Here is a 22,619-nt window from a genome sequence, read left to right as displayed (position 1 = left end):
GCTCACGTCGCGTACGCGTTTACGTCACATACATGCGCCAGTACAGGGAATTAAACAAACATGTTGGATTATTTCAATGCATCGGACCTTCAAGCTGCTCTGGCAGCTCTCATAAACTTACAAACCCGTAAACCTGAAGCAATAATTCCACTTCTTTGTCTGACCAGACGAAATACTTCTTATTACCGGCGGTAGCCATGTTTTGGTTTCCGCGGCACACATTAGAGAAGAAGGAAGATTCTACGCATGCGTTCAGACGCGGCGGTGTTGTGTGATAGTGTATCACAGCACCACCTAGCCGCCTGGCATGCATACCCAATCGAATTCCACACAGTTTTGCGTCACCGTATGCACGCAGATTTCCTCCCGAAAACGCTCGTCTAAATGCGGAATAAAAAGTGAAGACGCGACGCCACTTTTGCGTCTTCTGTTCAGACCGTCATCGTGTGAACGTAGCCTGAGGTAGCCAGATTAAAATCTAGTCAAGACTGTAAGGTGAAAGTTAAATCCTCAGAGTCGTCCACAACAGTCACGATTAGCATTTTCAAACATTTCTTGTAACAAGGAAAGAGGTATTCCCACTGTTGATCACCGCAACGTAAGATAGAAAACCTGCTTCCGCAACAACTTCCCAGAGTTCAGTGTTCAGGCGTCTGACAAGCCTTCAAACTAATGGACCTGTTATTCAAACCTTCCCTTCCTCGACCGCATTCCCTTCTCTAAAACGATGATCCATCGGCTGCTCCGGCCGGGGTTTTTTCCACAATCGCTGCAGCCACTGAGAGGAGCAGATTAAGAGCACCTAATGATACTTAAGTGCAGAAAATATATTTGAGCTAATGCTGTTGGACAAGACGTGAGGAAGCCATTTTTTTTCGGGTATAAATAGCCTAATGTACCATCATTAGGGATTCTGGAGGATATATCCAGTCTCTCTCCAGGGAATTGAATGATAGGTGGAGGCAGCCAGGGGAAAAGAGGGGGAAAAAAACATAAAACCGAGGCTAAATTAGGTTTTAAAAAAATTCAATTTCAGCCTCCAACCGGGGGGAAGCCATTACGGCAAATCCTATAGACAGCGCTGAAGGCGTGCAGGTGGGTCTGGTAGAGAGAAAGAAAAGAAAAAAAAGAAATGACAGACTTAAGGAAGACAAAATAATCAGCTGATGGATCCCCTCTCCCTCTTTCTCACACTTTCTCTCCCTCCTTGTCAGCTCGGTCTAATGAATGTTGCGCTAAAAATACCTCAAGATCGAGGATCGGTACTGTCAACAGGAGGAGATGAAGAAGCAGACGGTTTACTGACGACACGTCTTGTTTCATGGCCACTTTTTCCGTACGTGGGGATTATAATTACCAATCTTACGCAGACATTTACTTCCACCAATCATCCTCTAATCGCCGATTGAGGAGAACACCGAAGAGCAGATGTTTGCGTCCAGATGTGTACAGTTTTGCGAGGCCCGTTCAAGCGCGATCGATTCGTTCACGCCGTTTGTGGGCCATGGCGACGAAAACTGGCGACAGATCAGCCGCACGAGAGTCCTTCAACACATGCGGGGACCTGTAGCCGAAACAAACGGTGAAATCAGGACTGTTTACCCGCGAGCTCCCTGTCGTTAATGCAATAAATATGGGTTTCCAGCTCCTCTAATTACAGCCAATCACGGAGGGGAAGGCTTTTTTGGATTTCGGCGAGATGAGATTTAGCAGCTGCGCCCGTCTCCGAGAGCCGTCTCCGATCCCGTGATTGGAGGAGACAGCTTCAGCCGGGCACGAGAGGAAGACAAAATCCACCTCATTAATCCTTCAGCTGTACAGATTCCTCACATCCCCGAGCTGTGATCGCTCTCCTCAGTGGCTGCGCCGAGACACGCGAGGCTGCATCAAGTCTCTGTTTTACCTTGATACAAAATAAAGCGCACAATTTCCCTCTTATTGGCTCCCCTGCGGCGCCGTCGGTGTTTATGCTGTCAGAGTCGCTGCCGCTATTAAACAAAAAAAAAAACAAAAAAACAAGCCTTTATGAAATCGGTGGTGATGAATTGTTACAACAGCAGCATCCACGCGCTGTCATTGATCACGGAAAAATGAGGGTTGTGGTTACAGGTAATTGGGCAGCTATTGAAGCATATGGAATAAATCGTTTGGGGAGGGGACGCCAGACAGCAAGGGCAGGCTAACACACACACACACACACACACACACACACAATGTACACTTACAAATACTTTTTGCTATTACCAGTTGCCACTTACAAAAACAGGTATTTTAAGATGTTACGCGGAGCAGTTTCGTGCCATCGGCATCAAATCTGCTCTCCTGCATCCAAAATAGAAGCGAACCCCTGATGTCAGCTCTATTTCAGGAACAATTCATCTCCAATGTTACCATCTTTTCCCTCTGTTAGGGTGTTTACTCCCTTTCCAGCGCTGCCTTTATTGATTCTGATCGATCAACAGCTGGTTAGGAAGACTCCCATCGGCCAACGAGACAACAGGAAGGAAAAAGGACTTTTAAAGTCGCGCTGAAGCCTTTTTACTGCAAACATTTCTGCAAAGTGATCCTGAATCGTCGAGACTCCCATATTTAAAACAGTTGTTAAGTACAGACATGTTTTGTTTTTTTTTCTCCCAAGCTGCCAAATGCTCTGTAAGTCCTTCTGGTATTAATCTATAGGAGTTTAAACACCCAGAATACATTTCTAATGCAACAATAAGCCTGCAGATGACCTTTTACTGCACCTATCAGCTGGGAAACACAATGGATCCGCACCATATAGTCTTACATGGTCAAATTCAATAACAATATCAAGGAAAATCAACACTGAGCACTTGTTATTATAAGGAAATATTCATTATAGCTCATTATAACTCTTTATTTCCTCATTCACACTAACTTTTTGCATATAAAGTACTCAAAGCAAATGCTTTGGTGGGAAAACTGCCTTTTCAAAGAGCAAAATACATAAAACTACTTAAATTTAAATAAATTTTCAACCCTGCCGACCAAGTTTAGGGCTCTAAAATCTGATAAAAACTGTATATTGCTGGATTCAGATGAGACAATCAACCAAAATGGCTGTTGTAGGCTCTAGGGCGGGCATAGAAGTTCATATCTGTTCCATGAGCGGCCATCTCTGCATCTGTGGTGTCCATCACACTCCAGAGCAGTTTCACAGTTTCTTATTGTGTTACTCACTGCTGATCCATTTGGCGTTGGGGTCGTGAACCTTGAAGTCTCTTCTGAAGAGGTCGCCAACAGTCACCTTGCCCTTGAGCGCCAGACGGTCGTCCTCACCTGCGAAAAGGAAACAACAACAACGAGGTTAACATAGAGACAACTCAGCAAAGCGTGATTTATAGAAACACCTGAAAGCTCTTCTTCGTCACAGCACCCTGGAGTGAGTAGTAAAAATGCTTTATGAGCTTGATAAAAAACCTCATAACACGACGATATGACTCGGGGATAATGCTTTTATACGAGAGGGAGCCTCGTTGTGTCATGTTTGGACTGATTCTTCGAGTCCTCACTGCGAAGTTTATGTCTTTTCCAATTTCACTCGGGTTCCCAAGAAGCTCAATCTGGCAGCTTTATGAAAAAAAAAAAATCAGACGGCGAGTGTTGTTGTGAGATATCATCAGAAATATCTTGTTTGTTAGACGGATCGATATCCAGCTGGAAGTAAGTGCAGATGTAGCTGCTTTTCAGAGTGAATAAAGGCCCTCTGTGGCGGGATTTATTTATTCCCGGGTTCCTCTTTTTTTTTTTTTTTGTTGATGCATGAGGGCGGACATGCACAAGTTAGCTACGGGGACAAAGGCAATGGTTTGCACTGATCTACAGGTAGCAATTACATGCTGAGAAGAACGGAAAAACATGCGCCAACTAAGGCAGTGAAGAAGAAGAGAAAGACAGGAAGTGAACGTGGATGTAAACAAAGGAGGATAGCAACTTTTACGAACACATTTGCTTTTACTTTGATACTTAAATACATTTTAAAAGACTTTAAGACTTTTACTATTATTACTGCATTACTATACATGTATTATTTGTCTTTCACTTTCAACAAAGTAGTATTTTAACATGAAATCTTTACTTATAGTCAAGTATGACCTTTGGGTACTTTTTACAACATCGTGCAGAAAACGAGAGAAGAAGAAGAAGAAGAAGAAGAAGAAGAAGATAAACGACCTCCAGCTTATTCTGAGTAGGAGAGATATTTCACTGTTTTTAAGTCAGGCCTGAGTAAAGACGGAGGAGTCACAAACACGTCTCTTTGTACAAACTTTTGTTCAACAAATTTGAAGAGAAAAAACCGTGACATACAAATAAACCCAGGCGCTATGAAGACAAGGGAAAAAAAAAAAAAAAAGGTAAGAAAGATAAGAATAATTGTCTCGCTACTTCTGACAACAAACGCCGAGAGAATGCACAACATCCCCTCGACACATTCTGATCTCCAACTGCATCTTTACAACTTTTTTTTCCTGCAGGCTGCAACTGTTCACCTCTAAAAAAAAAAGAAGAAAGAGTGCAGCTGAGACAGAGCGGGGAGAAAAAAAAAAAAAGAGAGAAAACAACAAAGCCGAGCATCGCCTCGACTCCCTCAGGCCTTTTGATTAACAGCAGCGCCGCTTCTGATCATCTGACCAGATGTGCATATTCACGGCAGATGCCTCCTGCGATTTCACTTCAGCCCAATTTCATCCATCAATGCTCGTCACAGCGTCTCCTGCTACACGATACGAATCATTTCACCCTCCGTTTACGTGGCGTGAGGATAAAAAGCAAACGGCAATATGTCAGGCGCGTCACTTTTTGTTAATGTCTTTTCTGTTGTTGTTGTTGAAAGGTGCCTTTTATCCGGCAGCCATCACAGTCAAGTTTCATTCTGTCAAGTTTAGATTGAACGCACGAAAAAATTCTCTCCTGCACCCTTCGACGAGGCAGCTGACGGACACATCGGTTTTCCTACGAGGATCAAAGCTGTGATATTTTGGCTACAGGAGCGTCTTTTCCAACGTGTGATGTTTAATCCTTCCGCTAAGCTGTCTGTGCCCGGGCTGCAGCTGCCGTTTCATATGTGAGGTGACATTTTTTATTTTTTTTTCGGCTGTAACGGCATCAGAAAGGATTTTTAGAGTTTAGACAATGGAGACAAGATCAGCAGGTAAAGCAGGATAAAAACAGCAAAGTCACCTCTCTGCAAACCTCACACGGCAACATCTCCACAGTATGTGTCTTATAACGTCTAGATGTACATGAGCTAACTGTCATGTCAGGAGGAGGAGGGGATGTTCATGTCGTATCGCCTTTTTAGGTCGTCAAAAACATATATTTTGGATGAGATATCAGGATTTTTTGCAGCTGTGACCTGTATTCTAACCCAAAACATGATCTTTACCTCACCCATTAACAAGTAGCTTTGTGCCTGTACCTAACAAGATCATTAGCGCCAACTAAAAATGTAAGAAATCCGTATCATTAGGCTTGGGGAGTAATGGAATAAATAAAACAAGATTGTGTAAAAAAAAAAGGTATATTCTGGGGAAGTTATAGAAGAATTGTTTCTGTAATTTATGTATCCCACCTGCTACAGCAAAACGCAAAACTATTACTACAATCAGTTTTAAAATACATTTTTATCTATTAGTCTTCATACAGAAACGTCACCAACATTACTACATCAAAAAGAAAAACCGTATGGCTCCAGTGTAACAAAAAGAAGTAAAAGAAATGTAATTGACATAGTAACAATCTACGTAATTATAATAATAAAAAAAAAAATTACTCAAAACTTTAGTGATGTTTCCCTGTATTTTCAGCATGTCAACCAAATTTTGAGGAAGAAGTTATGCAGGTTCCAAAGAGAGAGCCAAACTGACTCGACTAAAACTGAATTCAAATTTCACCACAAAATATTCACAAAGAACGACTCTTTATTCGTGGACTTTCTTTGCAGGGTCGAGAAGCCGGAGCACCAGGGTGCAGACTTTTATGCGACTACAGTCATTCTATTGAAACCCGGAATAATGAAAATGCTTTTAGGTGAGTTTCAAGGTCCACCGGGTCTGATGACCCACTGTGCTGGTTTAATGGCAGTGACACCTTTGAAACTGAACCATCCATGTTTTTCATGCTTAAACTGGTGATAAAAAGGTGAAGATTGTTTGGGCCAGACTCTACTACAGGCTCTCAGACAGGTAAAAGCTTTTGGTACTTTCCAAAAAGCAAATGGTTTCTCTCCCTGTAAGTGAGGAATTGTGTTATTATGTATGATCAAACTCCGGAGACATGGAACTGTGGAAGAAAATGAAATCTCGAAGACGAGCAAGTGTATAATGTGCTCTTGCATTATTAAGGATGCGACCAAGTGTAAAGTCTCAGACGCTGAAGCTTAAGTACCAACACAACCCATCCTCAACAGTGGCCATTATCATGCAGTTAAAGCAGTAAAAGTTTTATAAACAGATAAAATTAATAGATATATTGGAGATACAGTAACTCAAAGTTTGTGTGACACCATACTGACATGATGTCGGGACAAAGGCTCCTAAAAGTAGGAAACTATAGCAGCTCAGTGGTGCTTTGAGCAAAATGCTAACATCAGCATGCTAGCCTGCTTACAATGCTGATGGTACAGAGTACAGCTGAAGCTGATGGGCAGAAGCACACAGGCTTTCTTGAGGGCAAGAAAAGTATCTAGTATTTAGGGCAGCCAATCTGCTACTGCACCATCCATTTCCCACTTTTGCAGCTTTTTATTCAAACTAAGTGTGCTTTGCCCACTGATGTGTGGACTACTGTTCTGAAGCCTTGATTTTTTGCATTATGCCGGTCGCCATCTTGTTTTTGAGAGCCAGAATCGGACCATATACGACCAAGAAGCTGGAGCCCCACAACATACCCTGCTTTACGTTTGTTTCACTCTAAATGGGATCATAGTTTACAAAATGAACATCATGCTGTGTTGAAGAAGACCTGAGGCTAAAGATAGAGACCGTGAACTCATTAGGAAACGGTTCAATGTGGCAGTAAATCAAGTGAGAAGTAGGGTCCTTTTCTCATACGCTTACATAACGTCTGATTTCAATGTGAAACCAGAGCCTGCAACAATCTCACAAGCTTTACAGGCTTTTTTTTTTATAGCGCTGAGGAAAAGAAAAGAACCACCATGCAACATGTCGATTCAAACTCACATTTGCAAAACACTATGACAGGTGAACTGACGTTGACCGATCAAACACGTCAGCAATTGAGCTGCAGGAGAAATAGAGTTATTAAGTGAGAGGTTTTCGAACCTTCGTAGCACCACTGAGTGTCAGAGAAGAACTCCAAATGATTCCTCAGCACAACTGTGACCGCGTTCCCCCTAATTTTAATCTGACGCGCGCTTTGATCCGTGCGCCGCAGCCGTCAGAGAAATCAGCTTTAAAGAGCAGACGGACGGAAGAAGGGGAGGTTCAGACCGAGGCTGGTAACATAAAGTGACACTAAACGTCTTCTTCTGTCATGTTAACACCATCACATAACAGGCTGGTAAAAAAAAACAAAAAAATGTGAGCCTCGGGATCAGTGTGAGATTTCTAGTCTGGTCTAGTCCAAGAGTCTGAGATCATCTGTAAGAAAACCTATGTTGTTCCTGAGCTACGGAGTTTGATTTGTTAACTCAAACACATTTGAACAGCGAGTAAAGCTGTAATTATTGTGTTTTTCCATTAACTTGTGATCATTTAGTGCATAAAGTGTCTTTAAGTTGCTTGCTTGGTCAGAACACCACTATCTGATGATGAGCTTGAACTACGGAATGTTTATTCAAAGAGACTTTTCAAAAAGTTTATGTTAAATAGCTGAAGAAGCATTCAGGTTCATCTGAATAGCACCTTCTACAGAAATGCAATTAAAAGTGTTTTACATGAGACATAAAAAGGAATTACGACAAGATGTAATAGTTATATAAGGTTATGCAGAAAGACACATAAACAGGGTTGAAAAGAACTGAAGCAAAACTGAAATATAAATATATGGAAGCATAAAAGGGTCATTCACAATTAATTTGTGAACATCATTTTTACGTTCACAAATAATTCCACAGCCTGCAGTTGTATATCACCTTTTGTGTGCATGTGAAGAAAAGAAATCCTTGAACATATCTGAATGTGTGAATTCAAGAACGTTTTCAAATGTGGAATGTTTTGTAGCTGTAGATATATTCTGTGCATATCTGACAATGTTTTGTGCTCAGAGATATAATTTATTCTTTACATGTGTAAAGAAAAAAAGCTTTTCTAACTGTAGGAACATTCTGTGTATGACTAATGCAAATTTGTGAGGGGGTATTTTCTCCAGTGAGGCTTCAGAAAGTCTTAGAGGCAGATGCACTGAAGTTTCAAACCACATGCTACAACATACAGCATAGCACCATCCAACCAGAGGAGCTCAAACTGTCCTCCAAGCCCAACAGAGGCCAGATTAACGACAGTGAATAAAGTACAGAGGCGATTTACAGCCACTCTGATCAGGACTCTGACTCTGGGGAGATTTTAGGGTCTGAAAAGTGAAGCTGATGTAGAAGTGCTTTCAACCTGCAGTCTTTTTAATGGCCAGCAGGTGTGGAAATCCACTGGTTTCAAAAAGAAAAATTCTTCAATATAACATGAGGTTTATTTTTTGTAAATTAATATTCTAATTACTGTAAAACAGACAATAAAAACAGCTGTATTAAGACAGGACTACCTCACATCATCATCTCCATTTGCTCTAATGGATCCTTTTTTCACAGCAATGGCGGATGGTGGAGCCTCTTGACAGTTCCCGGAAGTTAGGCGCTAATGCTAGCAGCGCAGTCCAGTTTCAGCAGAAGAGCATTAATGTATTTATTGACAACTAGTTACCAAACATTGCGCGTGGAATTTCCTTGGAATCATCTGAGGATTCTGTGAATCATTTGGCGATTTCAGCACTTTAAGCTCCTGTTGTCGCGACTCGCTACTCAAGGGCTCTAGGCGTGTCCAATCAGGATATCCTCTCCAGCTCAACCCTCTCATCCAAATACACTTCTTGCTCAAACAAAACAAGATGGCGACTGCTGTGATGCCAAACTCCAGTAGTCCACATGCCAATGAGTGACGTTGGTTTACACTTGGCTGTGACACCCAGGTAGGGAAACACTCGGCTGATTAATTTAGTTGTAGTTTCTTTTCAATGTTAGGAGCAAGTCACGATTTGCGAGCACCTTTTTATTGGTTTGGCTGCAACAGAACACACTGGCTGATGGGTTGAAAATTAAAGCTATTATACTTCCTTCTAAAACAAGACAGCTATAAGTATGCACCATTTTCCATGAGTGATGGTGATGACATGCCACCTTGCGTTGAATCTAGCCAGTGAGGTCATTACGACATTGGTGGTATCTGAGAAATTATCACCGACGCGTGAATGAAGTTTTTGGACTGAATTCAGCACGTACACTAAGTCAGTGTACGTGCTGAATTCAGTCCAAAAACTTCATTCACGCGTCGGTGATAATTTCTCAGTTTTCACACTTTTTACCAAATCAAAGTACTTTTAAGTTGCAAAGAACTCAACAATAATCTGCATCTGTCTCCACGTGTGAGCATCAGCTGTGTGTGAGCCTGCGTGGCATATTGTGCCTAACAGATGGACAGATACCGACTGATCCTCGGTTCCTCCCTGATTTCGTCATGAGGGACCAAAAAACACCTTTGAAGGCATCTGCTTGGTGCATCAAATGAGTTTTGAGTGTGATTATCGGAGTCACCAGACTGTGTATGGACTGTGGGGAAATGCATCAGCGCACATAAGTTGCAGCCTTCCATCAGATGGCGAGGTTTAGAAGGGATAAATACTGATTTTATAATCAGTTATCAGAGCCAGATTTATGGATTGAACGCAGCGGTGGTCGCTGGGAAAAAAAAAAAAGGAGGTGAGTTTACATTTGGGCTTACATTTTTATATTTAGCACAATCTCTAATAGGCAAATCCATTCTCCGGCGTTAAGTATTCTTTATCTCTTCCTCGCAGAGTGCTGTGATCATAGCCAGAAAGTTTGAATTAGCCTGACAAAAGTGAACTGTCAGCCTCGGCAGGGTCAGCTTGCTTGAGCAGTTTATATGCTAATGTGGCACGACCTCTTTTCAATACAGTGCACAGGCAGACGGAAGGTTTGATCGAACAATGAACCTGGCAATTTGAAGGATAATTCGAGGTTCCCTGGGTGAGCCGAGTACAGTGAGTCGGCAGTGTTGACTACAAAGGAAAAGGTAATCCTATCTTATCGTACAGTCTTCCAAGAACTTCACTTTGAAATTGAACATTCCCCAACGGAATGAATAACCTTGCGAATTACCTTTAAACTTTGAAGTCCTATGATATCAGGATGTAAACACACTAAACGCGGTAAAACACACTGAAGTAGCCTGATTGCTGGGTTTATCACGAGAGCGATCTGCTCATGCAGTCATCTCAGTGGCTGCTCGCACTCGGCTGCACCAAACGAATGTAACATGTGATCCTCCCACAGTTTCGGTGAGCTGTCACTCTGTCAGTCAGCCTGACATCACTCAGTCTGACGAATACCCAGATGCCAATTGCGAACATCTGACCCAGTTGTATTGATGTGGAGAACAGAGCAACCTCTTAGTAATATGGAGCTATCAGTTACAGCATGGAAGGAAAAGGAAGACAGCGAACGAAACCCTGTGTGCGTGCGTGTGCGTGTGCGTGTGCGTGCGTGTGTGTGTGTGTGTGTGTGTGTGTGTGTGAGAGAACAAAGTGGTTGTCAGGAGCAGTTAGAGACTGGCTGGCTTGTCTGGCAGGGGAGCATCCATCAACAAACCCTCCTAACTGAGTGGGAACAACATGCTCTCTCATACCTCCTCACATTAGCTGCCACAGTATGCTTCTCCGAGTGAGGTGCGTCATTCCCCAAAATGCCTCTCCTTGTTGTGTAATTACAGCAAAATAAGTTGTTCAGAATAATTGCTGGATTTAGCATTTTAATATGAACCCCCTAGAGCGCTTTAACAGCGTTACAAAATGTCAAACAATTTCCCTTTCCATGAACTTGTTTTTGTCTTTAAGCCCCTAATGTCTTATTATCCTGAAAGCAGTGGTTGTTTAAAAGCTTTCTTCTAGCATGCTTAATTTGTCTTGATTCTGGTGTAATTGCCTGCCTTTACTCGTTCTTGATTCAACATCTTAAGTGCTCTTAAAACAGGTTATTTCCTCTAAAACTGGACTGGAAGTGATAATTTTCCTTAAAAAGTGAGGCCTTTACGACTGCAAGACGTACGACTTTCATTCAAAACACAGAAAATATCAATGAAATTAGCAACAGAGTGTGAAGAAATAAAAATTCTGATGTTCTGTGTATAGCATTGCAGAGATTAGCATGCTAATCAGCTAGCCCCGGGCCTGAAAACATAATTCCCCCGGCGGTCCGAAGCTTGTGTGCCAGCTGTGCAAACACCAACTCTCCCAAGGCTGTCCCGTTATCTGCACAGCTAACTGAGCTAACAGTAGCTACATGTCATGGATGTATAAACAGAATACAGTCATCAGCTGTTAGCATTTACTGTGGTGATATGCAGCACCTGTTTGCTGGGAGTTTGAAGTCAACAGGCTTCGGGTTATTCTTACATATTGCACATTTAATCACAGACACAAATGTCTTTGATAATTCAATCTGACTGATTTGCAGCAGCTACACTAGAGGTTGTCTCAGGCAGCATACAAAGATAATCAGAGAACCAAGGCATTCTTACCACGCTCACTATTTTCCTCACAATCATGCAGGGAGGAATTCATCTTTAGAGGCAGAGATACCAATTTCTGCACAGACAGGAGCCCTGAAAAGACCGCATTGCTGCACAGAATAGATCATCATCAGTACTGTGCGAAATACAATACCCCTTTCAGAGGTTATTTATAATGTGAACATCCGGTTTGGGCAAACCAGAGAATTGTTGACAGGAAGAAAGGTTTATTGCTGCCCCCTCCATATGCATGGACGCAGTGTACAATAACTAGGGACATTTATTTATTTGATGAGGACACTACGTACAATCCAATATGTTCCTTTAATTATTAAATCTGTTCTTTTCACAACTGAGATGAGGAGTCATCGGCTGAAAAAGGGGAGAATGTTCAAAATACGCATTGTGGCTGTACAAAAATGATACTTACATGGGATTTCAAAACCATGGGCATTAAGATTTTGGAACTTAAGCTGCAGTAACGTGCTCACATTCAGACACAAGAGCATTAGTGAATCCCAATGATGTTAGATTATGGCTCAAAGTTCTGGTCAAACTGGTCAAAAGGTCATTAAAGGTGTAATTTTACCAGAATTCTAAGTATAGGTGACTTGTAGCTATCTTTGGCTATAGCGACTAGCTGCAGTTAGCAAGTAGCTAAATCACCCTGACCCACATGGCCAGTGGGGCTATCAACCATCCCAGTGACAGCAGATACCAGTTCCAAGACTGGGGATGGAGGCGATTTACAACAACTCTGACCAGGAACTGGAAGACAAGGCAGACGGGGACAGGAGAGGCGTGAAGCAGCAGAGGACCGAGAGTGTCAAGAGTCAACAGCGGGCAAAAACAGTGCGTATAACCAACATTTTTTCCACATCTTACTCTGTGTGTTGAGGAAAGACAAACTAAGACTGTTTTGAAAGAGAGTTTGATCACTCAAAACTTCTAACGTCTAACTGAACATCTGCAGTGTTCCATTAAAATATGTTTATTGTGCACTGTACACCCACATAAAAGCTTTTACGTCTTTAAGGCTAACCTGAGTCCATGTATTGAATTTACAGTTCTATCTTGAGTACATTAACCCCCAAGAAGAAGTCAAATAAACTGTCTTTGCTTTAACAACCCACTGTCCTTGAGGAATGACTTACGGCGCTGCATCATCCGGAAGCTCCACTCAGTTGGTCGGGATACCTAATTAATCTAAACCAACTTTCAACACTGCATGGGATGGGGCCAGAGCATATTGCAATATCCCCAAAGCCTCTAAAATACCAAACAAACAGCCCCTTTGACGGGCAGTCTGCTGGCTGACTGCTGGAGGCCTCACAGTTACTGCAAGATGCCGGCCTGTGCCGAGACCTGGAGCGGAACAGTCGTTCTGCTTGAACACACATAGTCTACGCAGGGAGGGGACGGATTAGGGCGAGGTACAAGCTGGAGACACCACCTGCCCGGCCTCCACTTTCTGCCTGACTCCCGCTGGTCCGCCTTGTTTGGAAGTGGCACATTAAGCAGCTCTGGTTCATCTGAGTCCATAACAAACGCCCCGGGACAGGAACAGGTCACAGCCAGGAGGTGACAAGGCATTTTAGGCCTTGCTGCTTTGACACCTGCCGCGGCGCTACAGTCTACGCTAGTGATATTTTTGCTCTGACATCTGTCCAGATCTCGCAGGATAATGCAGTGTAACATTGACTTTCTTTCATAATTGCTGAACCCTGCTCCGCCGCCACCACGCCCCCGACATCCGAGGGAAACGTTACCTGCAATTGTCTGCGACAGAAAATCATAAACAAGGACGCGGTGATTACTGTCTTTGTAACTGCATTATAGCGCACACACACCGGCAGTTGTATTGACTGATTTGGCTCTGGCAGCGCATAAAACCATATCAAGGAGCTTTATGAGCCTGAATACAAACAGATGGCTTATTGATTAAACTTTCATGTAGATCTGCCAACAGAGAACCTGAAGGTCACTGGGAAATCAAACTCGGATGCCTTAAAAATAACTAAGAAACGCGTGCTGAACAAAATGCAGGGAGACGACGTGCTAAGTGAAGGAGACAGATGGAGACTTGCCGTTACGAAGAAAGCGATGTTGCGCGAGCCGACTTCAGCGAGGTTTACTGACCTTCACTAAATGTGGCCGTTACAGCAGCACGGGGTGCCCATGTGGGAGTTAACTGTGACATTACGGTGGGCAACGCTGGAAATATTACTCGAGAACGGGGGCACCACACACAAGGACAGAGATACTGACTAACATTGTGCTCTTTGCACTGTTCGCGCCGTGATTGATTGCAAAAGCTAATGGGCATGTCTGCGCATAATAATGGAAGTGTAAACAGAGCGATGTGTGGTGTTGTGACCCCCTCCACCCCACCCGACGCCTTCATTCTCCTCCTGCGCCGTGTACCTGGTGTCAACAGGATGACGGAGGTGACGATCAGCGAGCAGATGACCAGAATGACAAGAAGGGCGATCGCTATTCCCTTCCAGTTCCTCTGCGGAGGGTTACTGCCCACCAGCTCCTGCAGAAAGAGAGAGAGAGAGAGAGAGACAGAGAGGAGGAGAGAAAAGACATGGTCAGAAACAGTAAAAAGACTATTGTGCAAGTGAATCAGAGTGAGAAAAAAGACGAGGACAAAGGGAAAGGAAATTTAGAGAAAGAACAATATGTGCGACCTGAGGAAAAAAGAGAGCTATATGTAAAGTGACTGAAGAGGTGGAGGGAAAAAGAATTACAGGGGGAATAAATGGCAAACTCATGAAAGGGAACGATGAGGGTGTCAGTCAAGGACGAACGTGAGGCAGAGTCGCAGCCTCTCGGCTCTCAAGGAGACACGGCAGCAGCAGCGGCGGTGGCGGCGGCGGTGCAGGAGGAGGCGGGGGGAGAATTCTTAATGAGGCGAGCATCAGCGGCTATCACCCGCAAACGAATGTGACAGATAAAAATGGAGCCCACGACACGTTGGTGAATTGCACGCTTGACAACCGCTTGGCAACAACAGAGAGAAGCTGCGGGGTTGTGGGAGAACGAGTCGGAGTTATGAGCAACCTTGAGGCAATTTGTTTTTTTTTCCCCCTGTCTGATCGACAAATTGAGAAACTTATTGCTGTTTAATATTGTTGAAACTGCATTCTGGAGAATGAGTATCGCAATAGGGAAAGGATCACCGCAGGATATAAGACGAGAACAACAGGGGGAAAGGCAGCTTTAGGCACCTTTGCTCATGCCCAAATCAAATAACACGCAGATGAAATACATTTGACACATGTTGACATGCAGCAGGTGGCTTTGGGCTCAGGGAGGAATTGAATAAGCAAAACATTTTGACAATATATTACAATAATAAATCTAGACAGTCCAGTCAGCAGCCATGGATAACTCCAGACATACTCATTCTATAGCTATTCAACTGCAAATGTGAGATGAGATTGAAATAAACTACATTTATTAGCGAAATAATTTAAAAGTGAGAATACAATAAAAGCCCAGGGAAACACAAAATAGCCTTCAGAGAAAACTAGCTTGCGAAGCCTCGTTTAGATTTCAGTCATGTTTCTGGTCACCTGATAAAAGTAGTTATAGTAATAATGTAGAAATGTTTAATATTAGACCACTTATACCGACTCTCCACCAAGTGCAACAGAAGCCCTGAGAGACACAAAATATAAAACTATCAAAAAATGAAAGGTAGCCAACTAGCTTGTGTAGCCTTGTTTGTGAAAAATATAACAAGTGTTATTGGGTGGAAGCCAACAATTGTTAGTAAAAAATGTATGCTACAAAATTAAATTAATGTAATGTGGGTGTTGGCAAACGGTTGCCTATTCACACATCCTGCTGAGGAGTCCTTAGGAAAATATCTGGGTATCATTAAATAAAAGAAGTAAGAATGCAACACAAATATAAAACCAGCTGATAAAAGACAGCTAGCTTGCGTGGTCTAGTTTTGTTTTTAGCCTCTCACCTTAAAAAGTTGCTGTAAGGTGTTAGCAAACAATTGTTAGCAAAGAACTGACAAATATAGGCTAATATCCAACATTACCTCGCCTACTTACTAATATTATTACATTTAATTGTGTCAGCAGTTTCAGTCTTTACCAAGTCCTGAAGAAAATAGGCTAACCAGGTTTTTAGCTACAAGATGTTCACATTTCTTCATTAGCTAGTTGCTAATTTGCTAAAAGACGCTAAGAGACTCTGTAAGGAAGGAAAACTACATAGTGTTTGTGGGTAGGCAACATCCTTTCTCGAACATAAATACAGCAATGTTAATATATAAATATAAAAAAAAGATGCTTAACCTCTTGCAGATTAATTGAGACACTTTGCTAAACAAAGCACCCAGAGAGAGAGAGTGAGAGAGAGAAAAACAGTCCCGCGGCTCGATGTGTGACTTCTAAGACGAAGCATCCCTGAAAGTTTTCCACCTCGGCCTTGATTGGTCCGGCTGGCACACAGATAAAACGCGTGCCAAAACCACAAACGGAGGGGGACTCGCGCAGAAAGGATCCAAAGCCCAAACTGTTAGTTGAGGATTAACAAGTTCTTAATTAGTTTATAGAGGATAAAACAGAGCCAGGCAGAGCATGTGCTTCGGGGACCTGTGGCCGGGGCGTTGATGAATACATGCTAAGGCTTTAATGAGGCTGAATGGCTGAGCCACGAAGCAAACCCTTTAGTGACCTCGTTCCCACCTTAATTGAAAGGAGCCCGAGACATCATTAGCCTGCAGATAAGAGCAATTGGAGCTATTTACCAGACTGCCCATTACCCGCATTCATTAAGACAGGAATCAGTTAGTGAGCTGTACGACCATATTGCGGAGCTGTGACAGCTACGAGGCAGGACACCTTGGGCAGCGACAACAACAGTATGTAATATGTGTATTCAGTTAGCGAGCCGGGGAGTGCAGATCGCTGATTGGCTCTCAGTAAGAGGGATTCGGTGAGCTTATGGTGCAGACCGGTGAGGGTAAACACGGTACAGCTGTGAATATGGGCGAGCAGCTGGTTTCTAGAAGTCATTCCACCACTGTGGGCTCCCGTTTTAAAGGTTTCTATCAATGATATTCTCAAGGTTTCTCCACAAGGAAACACAGCAGCTTCCCCGATAACCAAAAGTCAAAGAGATAGTAAGAGTTTGTTGCAACTGGGAATAAAAAAACCTTTTCATAGCTGTTGAATTCATCCAAAAGTGACCCAACCTAAAAATACAACTAGGGGATTTTCCAGAGCGTCTTGGGAGTTGCAAGTTGACCACTTTCCTTCAGTCTTTGTGCCAGCCTTTATTGATACGTTGTCCTTATAATATCAACTAACAAGATCTCGTCTCAACTTTGGAAATTACTCAAACTATCAGTCAGAACCATCAGCTAAGACGGATGTCATCAAAACTCAGCAGCAGTAAGTCAACTTTATAACGGGTCCAACGGTGATCGGGGACGCTTATCGCAGCATGGACTAAGGTTGAGCCGATGTACAAAAAAAAACTCAAACAAGTTGGATATTAAGTCAAATATTGGTAATGCCAAATTTTAGCATCAGACGTTGAGCATTAGACAGAATGAGTGACCAGGAATGAAAGTGTAGCAGCAACTACAATCCATCAGGACGACTGTGGACGCATCAGGTTTTACATCAGGTACTTCGTCTAAAGCTTAACATCAAAATATTAAATAAGAAATCAGGTTAACTTGAGCTCCACAACACGTTCTTGCAAATATTTCACATTAGAAGGCATTTCTGTCCAATGAAACGCGAGATGGCTTTTAACTTAAAGAGGATATAGTAAACCTCCACCTTCACCTGACAATGCAGAAACTTATCCAACCCTAAAATGAACCCAAGTATCAATATAAACAATAAATAAGCCCACTCAGTTGTTTCTCTTGAGAGGGCATCATTTCAACGACCAGCTGATAAACCACAATGACGTGGGTGATGAGCTGAGAGTGTATATGTTTGTTTTTTCTCTAATTCCATGCTGAGACAGCTCCCTGGAGCAATCTTCATGTTTTTCCGCAGAACTGAGAATCGTGTCTGGGGTTTCCTGAGAGAGTGGCACGAAGCCCGCTGCTGACTGTCGCGGTCGATACAGTACGAGGAGGATTTACAGTATGGAAAATGGTGACGATCCTCAAAAAATAATGGCCCTGTAGGAGAGAAATCGCTTCCGTGTGATAATGGGATGTAAAGCGATCGCGACGGCGTGCTCGTGGTGTGTAATGCACAATAATGGAGGATCCAGAAAGCCTCGGGCAGTGCTGAGCAATGACTGTTCGTTGGCGTCCATGCAGATGGCTCGGCATTGAAGATAACGCCATCTAAAGCTGGGCATGATTCCATCACAGCCTCCTTAAAATTTACACTCCTGTGTGTGCACATTCAGAAACGCCAGACTGTAGGTCAACCTACACTAAAGCAACGCTCTCGCCCGATGGGCTTCACGCTGTGCAGCCAAAAACAGTTTGCAAAAAGGTAAATCTAAATATCATTCTGTTCCATTATCTGTACAAGAATCGACACGGCTGCCTAGCGAAGCCTCGGGCCGAACCACTCATTTCCAGGTGAGAGTTTTCTCTTTACATTCAGTCGACCTTTCTCGCCGCGGCGGGAGGAAAACAGCATCAAACGCTAAGTGACCTTTCAGACAAGACGGTCTGCGCGCTCTGATTTACCACCTCGTCTAGTCGAGGTAAGATAAAAGTTTAGCGGGCTGATCAATGACAGTAAATGCTCGGTTCTAACACTGTAGAGCGAGCCAACACACACACTCTCTCTCTCGCACAGTCTGCGGCAGCTGAAATTGCTTCCATCCAGCACGCTGAACGATCTACGGCACTCCTACAACGACTAAAGAGTCAATGTCAGACGGCATCTCCATACAGAGCAGCATCTCTGTGGGAATATATCGACATTGGAGACTATCCAAAAAAATGAATAATCCTCCGGAGCTGCCTCTCTCCGGCGGAATGAGTATCACTCTGCTAGGATCCATACCTTGCAGCGGGTTCAAGCGCACTCATCCCAAACAAAAAAAAAAAAGGAGCAAGGACAGACTCCTCACCAAGAAATGATGTCACACCTCTCCTGTCCCTGGGCTTTTACGGGAATAATGGTAGCCACTTATTCAGCCTGGGTAAAGGTGCAGACGCAGACTCGGAAAACCTTCCCTAACCTTCCCGATCATGCCCCTCTGATCTGTAATTATAATAATGATTGGACTAATTAGCTAGACCTTATGTGGCGAGGTAATGACGGGGTGATTACAAGCGAGGAGCAGGCAGAAGAGAGATGAGGTATAAAACGAGCAGGGAGACATCAGAGCTGGCAGCGACGCTAAATAAATAACATGTTGGGAGGCTGCTGACAAAATCTCAGTGACAGGAAGGCTCGAGGCGTGACTGAAACATGACAGCGAGAGAGGAGGGGAAAAAAAAAAAAGTATGGATCCAGGTCCAAACTGGAATAGAAAACAAGATCCCGGGTATCTGTTGTCCAGCGTAACTGTCATGTTCAAGCCTGCAGAGGGATGGCCGCGTTGATCCGGCTCCGAGGGCGTAAAAACACGACATCTCCAAGTCGACGCTTGCAAAGTTACGCCAGCACTTTTCAATACTTTAAAATTGCTCGGAGCCATTTCACGTCCTTACACTTCCCCCCTTTTTTTTCACATTTCAAAAGGAAAAAACTCACTGACGCACTTGTTTGTATTTTGTTTGTTTGACCGCGGAGGAGGCTGAAAGTGTCGGGACGCTCGGTTCAAATTGGACACATTTTGAAGCCGCGGCACCTGAGAGCCACTTACCAGGTAAAAAGTAGAGAGGTTAATGGTCTTTTTTTTTCCTTCTTCTTGGAGCAACGCCGTCACAAAAGTAGCTTCTCATTTTCTCAGTTTTTTAAAGAAAACATTCCCGCGATTCAGCTGCTGCTGAAAAAAACCCAGCAGTTTTCAGATCACTCGAAAAGCAGCCGCCCACACATCGACCAGCGAGGACATCGGTGCCTCCGTATTATGTAGCGTAACACAAAAGAAGTGCTGCACTCTGCTATATAACCCAGTGTTATTTTTCAGAGAATATCAACTGTGTGATATAAAGCACATATAGAGATACAATAATATTCATTCTCCCCAGAAAAAAAAGACATGTAGATATAATGGAAGTGCACAAAACACCCACCAGCCTGAATGTGGCCTGAGAGGCAAAGACCAGGGCAGAAAAAAAACCCCTGAATAGAAGCATTAACAGCTGCTCATTAAGTTCAGTCCTGTGAGGAACGCTTTAATAACAGAAGCAAATTTGGAGAATCATATCAACATTCGGCACTACGTTGTGCTTTCAGTCCGGTATCAAACTGAATAATTTCTTGTTTTGACAGACTGGCAACGGAGCATTTGGTAGCTTAAGCCCAGACTAAGCTAACATGCTAATCTGAGGTTTGCTTCGGTACTATCTTCCGTTAAAGCTGGAGTTGGTAACATTAGAGAAAGCAAGAGAAAGATAGATTTTGAAAGTATCTAACTGATATCCCACCACGAGCACTGCCGGACACCGACTTCCCCCCAAGCTTTTCGCTTAGCCAGGTAACGATGTGCGTTAGTAGCTAGTACGCTACGTTCAACAAGCTCTCCTGGCTTTTATAGTCAAGTAAATAAAAAACATCTCAAATGCCGCAATCATTATAAACACAGAAAAACAGCCGTCACAAACAATCCGCGGCTGTCAGTGTGCAGCTAACGTAGCTACTGTCCGTTAGCTGCTGAACAAATATGTCGCTTCTGCAGCTAGCCGCGTTGGCTCAAGGCCTATGTACCATGTGCGCAGTGAAACGCTATCATCGTTAACCGTATCCAACCGCCTCACGTCTAATTTACATGTTAGAAAACACAGAACATTAGCATAGTGACAGTGAAAAACCAAACATGGCTATTGTCCTTTTCTTTTTTAGCTAGCACGTCACTATCAAAATATTTTGGCTGCACATTCTCTGCCATTCTTGTGCCGCTAGCATGCTAATAGCTTCAGCCAAGCCTTCTGGGAGATTACAATAAGAATGTAGTTAGTATTTGATGTATTGATTGCTGACAGGATGTTAACAGCGTTTATACAAATAGAACAAAAATGCATCTAAAACGAAAAACGAAACAATGGACACAAGTCTATCTGTAGCTTTTGTGAAAAAGTAAATCGATGTGTTGAAATTAAAAATATTGGAATTAACAGTCAAGTCTGAAGGTAAAAAAAAAAAAAGTAAAGAAAGCCGTTCTGTCTGGGAACAAGTCAGCGGAAAGGCTGCGAGTAACTCCTCCATCCGTGCCGGCTTTATGGGATGCTAAACTGGATATAACGGCTTCCATCGCTGCCTTAATAGCTCAAAACAAAATGTCTTGTGCGTGCATGAGGCTGCATGCGTTCTCCCGGAGGATGAAGTCATAATGCCTTCGGGCTCCGGCATCACTGATGGTATATACAGGCCATTAATCCTGATTCTCCGTGAAGATGTTGAACGTATGGACGCAGAGTATTATCCAAGGGCCTGTGTTTGCAATCACACGTGTGTATGTCGGCATATTTTCCAATCGGCTTAATTATACAACAGATGAAGTTAATTGTCTTGCTAAAAATACCACATTGTCATTAAGCATGCATCATAATGCACTGACAGCACGGTGTTATGTGAGATGTAGGGGGAGGGGAGCTATAGGAAGCCTGGAAACATCACGGAGATACAGAGCGAGAGAGAGAGAATGACAGCAGACTGCAGCAGAGAACGGCGTATTTTTCTCTGATAAAACCAAACAGCAGCAGAATGTAATGAGCTTTTAATTTGTGCACTTATCCAGAGGGACCTACACGAGCAAGCCGGGGCGTTCGCTCGCTGACACTCTCCGACAGGCAAAAGATGGCACATGCTGTTAACGGTAACAAGTCGGCGGCTAAGTGGATCAAACGCGTAACCTCGGGGCGGGCACGGACTCCGCCGACAACGGATGCAAATCACGAAGTAATGAGAGCGACGTCTTCTCAGCACGACAGGTCTGAAGTTGTCTGATACAGAGAGCGGTGACAGGGGTTGATGAGAGCGACTGCTGGGACGCATTTATCATCGAGCGTTTATTCAACAATTTCAACCTTAAACACTTCCAATGAGGAAGCAGCTGGAGGCTCGACGTCGTCTCGCGAAGGGGTCGATAGAAAACTAAAGAAATTAAAGACACATTAAGTTGTTCGAGGCTTCGGCTAAGAAAACTGCAGCAGCAGGGACAATTATCAGGAAGATGATCACACATGTGGAATTTCAAACTAGGATAGATGGAGTTCAGATTGGATTACAATATAAACTGAAAAAAGGTTTTGCGTGATCGTCCAAAATAAACAGGGGCTTTGTGATTTGATTGTTCTGGTCCGAGAGGATTTACTTTCACTTCGGGAGGGAGGTGGGCAGGAGAGTTCAAGTCCTGTTTGTGATCAAGTGAAGAGACTGAACACAATTTTTGTATTTTAACCACCAGTACGACCTTTTCCTGAACCTGACTAGTGTTTGTACAGAAGAGGATTATCATTGCCAACTTAGAAAAGAAGTTTAAAGTCAGAACTATGAGAAGGAACTACTTTTTTTGGCTCCTTTTACGTATCTTCATGCCAAAACCTCAAGAAACCAGGACGGTTTGACACCTTTTATAACAACCCAACATGTCATAATATGTGAGCTGTTATCTCACCGGATGTTATTGGAAAAACTGATGAGAGCATCAGAGTTTGAAGCTAAAAGCCACTGAGCAACTAACTTAAACTTTGGGTTGGGTTAAACTTCCTGTTGG

General features: G+C 43.2%; 1 protein-coding gene across 6 annotated transcripts in view; it reads right to left on the bottom strand.

Moving 5' to 3' along the window:
• Positions 1-22,619, bottom strand: part of LOC115570266 (dipeptidyl aminopeptidase-like protein 6) — a 242,231-nt gene that overhangs the window by 46,784 nt on the left and 172,828 nt on the right. For all 6 annotated transcript variants that reach the window (XM_030398729.1, XM_030398732.1, XM_030398730.1 and 3 more), the window contains 2 exons: positions 14,205-14,319; positions 3,202-3,300 (listed from right to left, as the gene is read on the bottom strand). In XM_030398729.1, coding sequence (XP_030254589.1) covers positions 3,202-3,300; positions 14,205-14,319 — 214 coding nt within the window. The remainder of the gene's footprint in view (positions 1-3,201; positions 3,301-14,204; positions 14,320-22,619) is intronic.

This window comes from Sparus aurata, chromosome 19 (assembly GCF_900880675.1).
Source record: "Sparus aurata chromosome 19, fSpaAur1.1, whole genome shotgun sequence".
In the NCBI taxonomy this organism is placed as follows: Eukaryota; Metazoa; Chordata; class Actinopteri; order Spariformes; family Sparidae; genus Sparus; species Sparus aurata.
The sequence above is the reverse complement of the archived record's forward strand: the minus strand, read 5'-3'. Positions and strand labels throughout refer to the sequence as shown.